Source organism: Cicer arietinum, chromosome 5 (genome assembly GCF_000331145.2).
Source record: "Cicer arietinum cultivar CDC Frontier isolate Library 1 chromosome 5, Cicar.CDCFrontier_v2.0, whole genome shotgun sequence".
Classification (NCBI taxonomy): domain Eukaryota; kingdom Viridiplantae; phylum Streptophyta; class Magnoliopsida; order Fabales; family Fabaceae; genus Cicer; species Cicer arietinum.
The window spans coordinates 62671682-62679790 of record NC_021164.2 but is presented as its reverse complement, the minus strand read 5'-3'; the positions used below and the strand labels follow the sequence as shown (position 1 = coordinate 62679790).

Here is an 8109-nt window from a genome sequence, read left to right as displayed (position 1 = left end):
AGGGAAAACAAATAAATCCCTTTCATTTAATTAAAAAGGAAGTAGTTTTTGCTTGCTTTAAGTAATAAAGAATACAAACAGAATAATTTCGGACTTACACAGAGACGGACGATCCGCTGATTGTTCCAAACAATCCTGACAACAGAATGCCAACTCCCTAACAAGCATAAAAAAGATGCATGAGGAATTATACTTAAAAGTAAAAGTTCTACATGATCACTTGGTGAAAAACATCATTACAATCAATTCAATTATGACTTTTTACCATTATTAGAATTATCCTTTATAAACGCAATATTTCGTACCTGCCAACCGATACCCCGACTAAGAATAGACGGCGGTAATGGTGTTGCACTTGCATACCTATATACAGCAATGAAAGCTCCACTGGACTGTAACCCGAAAGAAATGTGAGTCAATTATTTAATTTTAGTCCCACACAAATTAGCAACTATGTAACAAAATAATGTGCTCAAGTACAAAAGCCAGATGATCCCAGAAATGCAATTGTGCATGTTGTGACAATATTACACATATGTTGAATTTTAGCATAATAAATGGCTATATTCTACTACCCTCAATCAACCGTTTATGACAAACACCAAACAATTACTAAAATTTTTTACAGGATTTAAAGTTTCATGACCAGTAATTTTCAAACTCATTCATGATACTAAGTTATTCTGGTCATCAATGTTTTTTTAAGAGGAATAATTTCATGAAAGTTCAGCTGGCACAAAAAGGATGTATATGTAACATGGAAGAATGGTATTTTGTTCTTAGATGTCTAGCTGCAATGCACTGATAAAATTCCCAAAATCAAAATAGTATAATTTAAGAAAATAATAGTATAATTTAAAATTAAAATAGTATAATTTAAAATTCCCAGCTGTTACGAATATAGTATAATTTAAGAAAATAATTTTCACTAGAAAAAATAACAACTAAACAGAAACGAGATCTTATTCAAAATTAAAGTAGAGAATATCTAAAGAAAGAAATTACCTCTACAAGAGCAACAAAAGATGCCATCATCATGGCAAACGCTTCGCCTGCATCAAATGTAGGTGCTCCCCATTGAAAGGGATATGGAACTCTGATCCTGCAAAATCAAAGTCCAAGAGAAATTCTTCTCAATAAGTTTCAACTAAAATAACATACAAGATCAAAAGCATCTAAATTACAAGATCAATATAAAAGCTCAGTAAAACTAAAGAGGTTGTCATTAAGGGTTAAATTCAATGAAATAACACAACTAACCAAGGAGCAGCATTTATAAGCCCGGCACGATCAGTGCGGCAGGACAACTGTGTTTTTGGTGCAGCATCGTTATAGGCCCCTCCGACAGTGAGTAGATGAGCATATATCCACACAATTACAATTGTAAATAAAACGGCAAAACGGTCAAAGATATTTTTCCCCGAACGTATCACATGGGGCACATACTGCACGACAATAATTAACTATTAAGCAAACTCATTTTCATAGAAACCATAGTGTTAGAAGAGTAAAGAAATCAAGAACAAAATGAACTTAGATCATAAGGCTGAGATTTAGAAACATTAAAAGAAACTAGGTGTATGCAACTTTAAGGAACTCTACCTGTGAAACAAATACTAGCAATATAAGCTCCGGCAGTCCAATCTCTACACATTTAGCAACCTACATCCAACACAAGCATCAATGTTGAATGAAATTTAAGTCAGTTATTGTTAAACACATTACACAGCCACTGTAACATTGTAGTAGAAGGCTTACCCCGGGAAAACCTAACTCATACAACCCAAAACCAACAAGAGAAACCAATGGAACAGCTGAAAGTGGACTTAAGAACCTGCAGAAAAAATCAAACTTACATCAGATAAGAATATTTGGCTAATCCATATCCAATTGCACAAATCACTCAAACTATAATAATTTGTAGTTCAAAATCAATTTAGCTAGGTAGTAGAATGGGAAATAAGCATACATGTCAAAGATATTCTTAATTCTGACTGCACTGGAGTTACATTTTTTACACATAAAGACAGAAAGATTTGAAAACAATTTTTTTTAAATACTATTTTTTGATGATTATGATGAACATAATAAATATGCATTGTATATAGACTAATGCTTCTAACTATTTAACCTTCACAGGACTATATTACAGGAAAGAAATCTGTCCTAAAAGAAAGGCAATAATATTGGAAGGAATAATAACTTTAGACTGAAAGTTTAATGCCACTTAGTAAGAATGTGAGACCGACCTTGCAACATTACGCCAAAGGCCACTAAAGCCAAGTACTATTTGAAGAGTGGAAGCAACAATAAGAGCACCCTGGATTGCCCTCATTATCTTCTTGAATTTCTGTATGGATTTAAAATAAAGCCAAAAGAAGAGGAAAAAATGTTACCAAACAGTTCCTATCAAATTAGTGCAAAATCTAAGGTCTTATTGTGACATTTAAAGTTATGTTCTAATGTTATTATGCAGTGTGTGATAGTTAGCTTTTGGAGACAATAAAAAATTGCCTTGGTATACAAATATGATTGCAGATCGTTGTCTCTATTTAGGTTTAATGTCATTTGATTACAAAGTAAATAATACAATAAACATATCAGCCATGCAACATTTAGTATAGTTAGTTCGTCTGATAAGACCTCTATCGGATCTGGTTCACCACTGAATCGACCAGCAAGAATAATCGAGATTGTTGTTGGCACATAGGTATAAGACCCTCCAATAACTGCAGGTAGTCGACTTCCGAAGAGTGTTTGCAGCAACGTGTTAATACCAGCAACAAAAAGTAGTGTTTCAACAACTTTTGCTTTCTCCTCCTGCAACAAATGGAATATTTTTAATACAGCTTGTTTTGGCAGAACTTTCATAATGTTCCACTTCCATATCAAAATTTAAAAATTTATGTCATGAGTATGTTTAATTTGTTGCTCCTTACATTTCCACCTCCCATCTGAGGAACAAGAGCAGTAGGAATGAGCACAGTTGTGCCAAGCATCACTAGAAAATGTTGAAAACCAAGAAGTATGGCCTCGGCTGCATCAGAATGTCCCCAAAGTTCTCATCAAATCAATGTGAAATATATAAAAATAAAAAAGCAAAGTGAATCAATCTTGAGGAAAAGGGGAGACTGAGAGATTCTTAAAATTTTCAACACAAACAACAAAAAATCAAGGAATATGTCATTTGAATTGGCCAAATATTCCAATTACTTAAAATTCCTTAATAGCATTGTTCAACCATAAATTCTTGATTTTATGTTTATGCCCTCAGTGATGTTACATAACACCTCCAAAATAAAACATCCTGAATAATATACTTTTTAATTTAAAATATCTAAAATTAGATTACATCATGAGGCAAAATTGGAAGCAGCAATCAAACTATATCCATTCTAGATCTAGAAAAAATGAGATGGACCTTGATATCAATGCTTAATTAATAATAATTACAACAAAGAAGAGCAAAAACTAATTTAAAAAGATCTCAATCAACAAGAAGTAATAACACTAAAAAAAGTATAAAACCAAACAAACATTCCAAAATGGGAAGGGAAAAAAAAAAGCAAGACTCCTGAATGAAAAATAACCCAGAAACATGACAGCACAAAAAGTAGTTCTTTTTCCCTTTTTAAATTTTTTTTTTTCCAACCAAATTAAGAATGAGTAACTTTCCTTTCATAAAATAATTCTCCACAGTCCATAAACTTAAAGAGAAGAATATAACTTTTCCCACTAATAATTTTATACTAAAGCAGTTTTGAATGCAAGAAAAGGGAGAGACTAACGCCATGGAGGAGGACTAGTAATGCAGTAAGAAATGTTGGGTAGTTGATCCTTTGGTGGATGTGGTTGTGGTTCATCTGATTTAGGTGCTGGAGCTCCTCCTCCTGCCATAACTTTGTTCTAAAAACAATGAAAATAAAAAACAGTTAAGAAACCCAAATCTGAGAGCAACCCAGATCCCTAATAAACAAGATAAGAGATAAAAATCTTAGCTTTCTTACAATGACTAGTGTTAATTAAAAAGCAGAAAATGATAGTGTAGTGTTGTAGTGTAGGTAGAAAGAGTTGAGTTTTAAGAGAGTGAAAAAAGTGATAAAACAATAATTGCTCAATTTAATTAACAAGAATGAAAAGAAAAAGCACCTTTTGAAACAATGTCAAGTAAAGTAGTAATAATTATTAATAAAGTCAAAAACAAAATCAGGTGACACCACCCTGAAAGCAGGATAAAATGTAGAGTTTGAAAAAGAGAAGATAAAGGAAATGCAGTTTTTGTGTGTGTGGAGTAAAGAAGACTCCAATGTTGAGAGAAAATCAATGAATGTAGATTCTTTTTTATTTCTCTTGTGCTACCAGAAAAGCAATGTCTCTTTCTTTCTCTCTCTAGCCTTATAATTATAATTTCTTTTCACTTTCCAACAAACATTAGTCACATTTATTGTCTTGTACCGTCTTGCTGTGCTTAGTATGTGAAAATGAAATTGTTGTATAGGAATGTTTAGTTTTTTTTGTTTATCTTTCAAGACACAAATATACAAATTTTGAGTTTGAATTTTAAATATAATATTCAGTTCAATAAAATTAAATATCACATGTTATAAGAATCTTTAGTTTATTTATGCACCAACTCGTATACCATACATACCTTATACCTTTTGTACGTAGTAACTAGTACCTCACAGATAAATAGTATATAGTATTTTAGTGTAATGTAACATAACGTATAAAATGTATCTAATACAGACGAAGCCAAAAGCTTTGGTATTGCGGTGTAGCCTTATTTGTATTGTACTATATGCTACTGAGAAAGGAGTAAGGACAGCTAAGGACCTTATATTTTTAATGTATCCCCATTTTCTGCATTTTCAAATACACGCACCGGTTTATCTCAGCACTTGATTATAAAATTTACATTATTTATTAACTTTAATTTAACCGATAAATATTGAATCTTGACATCATTAGGTTGAATATATAATCTTGAGTTTAAATACAGAACATCACAGTTGTATGAACAAATTTTAAGTGATGTTTACTATTTTGTTTATAAAAATCAATTTAAATTGGACAATTACGATATTGTTAGATTTGATTGATATTATATACGTTAAAATAGTCTCACATTATTTGGAATTATAAATGAATAGAGAATTGGAGGTTATATGTATATAGTTTTAGTTTTTCATTATTGTAACACTAATTAAAAACACTTTAAATTTATATTTATTTATTTTTTTCTCTATTATTTTGTGAGTTAGTTAGATATTATCTTTGTAAAGTGGAGTTGTATTAAGAATGTGGAGTATTTGACATAAGCTTGTGTGTTTTATAATAATTTTTGCATAGTATTATTTTTTTGCCGTTGTTTTTTTTTTTATCTAATTTGACTTTTTCATATTATTTTCTTATGTTTTGATTGTTATTTAAATTTATTTTAGATGTTTATTTTTCCAATATCTGATATTAGAGTTTTTGGTTTGGTAAGGTATTAAATTCTTAGTAAGAGGAGATTTTTAGATTTTTGTTTAATATTAAAAGACTTATATCATTCTATGTTAGAACTTGAAATAATATTGTAAAAAAAATTAAATCTATTTGAAACATATAAATTCTTATGATCTTTATAGTAAAATTTTATTCGAATACTTAAAAGAGAACATATAAGTTTTAACAATTAAATCAAAATTAAATTTTATAATATTAAGTGTTTTTAAAACATTTTATTGTTTCCGTGATGCATGCTAAGTTTATAGAATTATATTAACTATTTGTGTTACCATTGCATCTAAGAAAAGTTTTTCAAAATTGAATTTATTAAAATTTTATTTGCAATTTACAATATCACAAAATATATTAAATATTATTACCATGATTTTAATTGAAAGTAATTTTTTTTTAAAGAATTTTGATTATAAACAAATTATTAGTGATGTTCAAATATTAATATATGGATAAATGTTGATGTTAGTGTTGGATGTTACAAGTATTGTAATAGCTATTTTGAATGAATATTGTGAAGTTTGATTATTTAATCAAAACTTATGTCTGAAATTTGATAAAAATTTTATGTAGTTTGAATGTTTAGGCACTTTGGTGCATTTTTGTCCTAAATATGAGATAGATATTTACGTTCTCATTTATGTTTAGTTGCGATTCTGCATTTTTTTAAGGAGTTTGTTTACTTCAAATTAATAAAATTTCTGATTTTATATGTTTTTGTTTACTTCAAATTAATACAAATACATTCTTTAATTTATTTATTTGTTGAGGAAATTCTTTAATTACTTCAATTTTATTTTATTTTAAATAGACCCAAATTGTTATAACAATGATATTGATGAATATATTTGAAGCGTTGTTTGATACATGGTCTAACTATTTTTTTTAAAAATTAAATAATATCATGCCAACAATTGTTTTTTTTCTTCAAATAACGAAGACTATGAAATTAAAATAGATAAAAGTGAAGACTAAAATCTCTCATTTTAAATTAAAAAAGACAAAATTATACAACTAAAAAACTTAGAAGTAAAATTGTTGTTTAAAATTAAAAAAGACAAAATTACACTAAACTTAAAAAAAATTGTATTAAGTTAAACAAAAGTGCATTTAAAGCTACTATTACTCTTGGCACAGTAATCAGTACACATTTGTTTTTTGCTTTTTGTTTTTATAATAATATCATCTACAATGATGGACTTTAACTATTTAGCACTAAATTAAATAAGCATCAAGTGACTATCCAAGCACTATATCTCATCATTTTTTGTTGTTTTTGTCATACACAGTATATTATATTATAATCAATGAGTATCGTTGAAATATAGTAATATAGAGTTATTAGTGAAATCTATTTAATTTTTTTAATTGTTAAATTGAAGTGATAAAATAATTATGACACTCAAATATGGGTGTTCCAATGGTCTTAGATACTCTTAAATAGTGTAGTTCCAAAGTAAAAAATCTATGTGGAGAAAATAAAAAAATTAAACTTTCTAATTATTTAACATATACACTGTTAAGACACGTGTTACCATTTCCATTATTTAGTTGTGAACAAAATAAACTCTTTTAAATACGGTAAGGATTATCTTTATTTGACACAAATGTCCAGTGTCATAGTGGTATCGTCTAATCGAACAAGAATTCTAGTAACTAAACAGTGTGTGGGATTTAGGAACAGAACCAATTTTGTATTGCTAATGCTAATTAATGGGTTCCACAAATTATTGCCTGAAAGGGATTCCAACTTTAGCATCCTCCCATTTCTGCTTTTGCAAGAGACAATTAAAAAATAAAAGAGATGACCAACACAATAATGCATAGTTGTTCCAAGAATTTGGAACTACTACACATGTCCTCAAATATAAAATCATATCTATTTGTTTCGAATTTTTTCAATGTTTTAATTATATTAATTTATTTTTAAAATTGTTATTTTTTTAATATTCTATAATAAATATTACAATAAAAAATAAATGAATTATCTTTCTTTAAAAATAAATTAATAAATCAATTCAAATAAAACAAATATTTTTAATTTATATGATTTAATTAACGAAATCATATATATAGTATGAAGGATGAAGATGGTTAGTGAAAAGATATTGGTGAGGTGTGAATCCAGATTTGCTGCATTATTAATTGTAAATAGTTACACGCTGTAATGAATGTTTATCATTTGATAATATAGATACGGTAATCCATCTAGATGGTAAATTTAAGTGAAACGGTCGATGTCACTATCTATGACTATGTGATGATGGCCAATTTAATATTATGTATGATAGATATTGTTCTAATGTTACTTGGTTTGCGTTTTATTTAGAAGATGGTGTTAGAGAGAAGAGAGAAGAGATATAGTGCAGAGGGTCTATCATTCATCTCGGTGGAACTTTTCATCCGAGGTATGCTACTTATGCACGGTAGAAGGAGCCTGTTATGCGTCAATTGCAGAAAATTTGTTTCCTCTTTAGAACATTCACATTTATACAATAGTTAACATGTGAGAATATATTAGATCCATCCACACGCGTTCAGGGTTTATGGTTTATGAGATATTTAAATTAGATTAGACTTTTCTTGTTAAATAGTCAAAGTAAA

At 28.7% G+C, this 8109-nt stretch overlaps 1 protein-coding gene across 2 annotated transcripts in view; it reads right to left on the bottom strand.

The window, feature by feature from the left end:
- LOC101504609 (nucleobase-ascorbate transporter 6) overlaps positions 1–4371 on the bottom strand; it is a 5600-nt gene extending 1229 nt beyond the window's left edge. Inside the window, exons 1-11 of one of the 2 annotated variants that reach the window (XM_004501894.4) lie at positions 4150–4371; positions 3789–3906; positions 2940–3037; positions 2644–2820; positions 2250–2350; positions 1759–1834; positions 1603–1662; positions 1261–1445; positions 1006–1102; positions 306–392; positions 99–157 (exon numbers count right to left, since the gene is read on the bottom strand). In XM_004501894.4, the coding sequence (XP_004501951.1) occupies positions 99–157; positions 306–392; positions 1006–1102; positions 1261–1445; positions 1603–1662; positions 1759–1834; positions 2250–2350; positions 2644–2820; positions 2940–3037; positions 3789–3897 (1049 nt within the window). In that variant the 5' untranslated portion in view covers positions 3898–3906; positions 4150–4371. The other variant, XM_004501895.4, reaches the window with a different exon arrangement.
- Positions 4372–8109: the final 3738 nt, after the last annotated feature.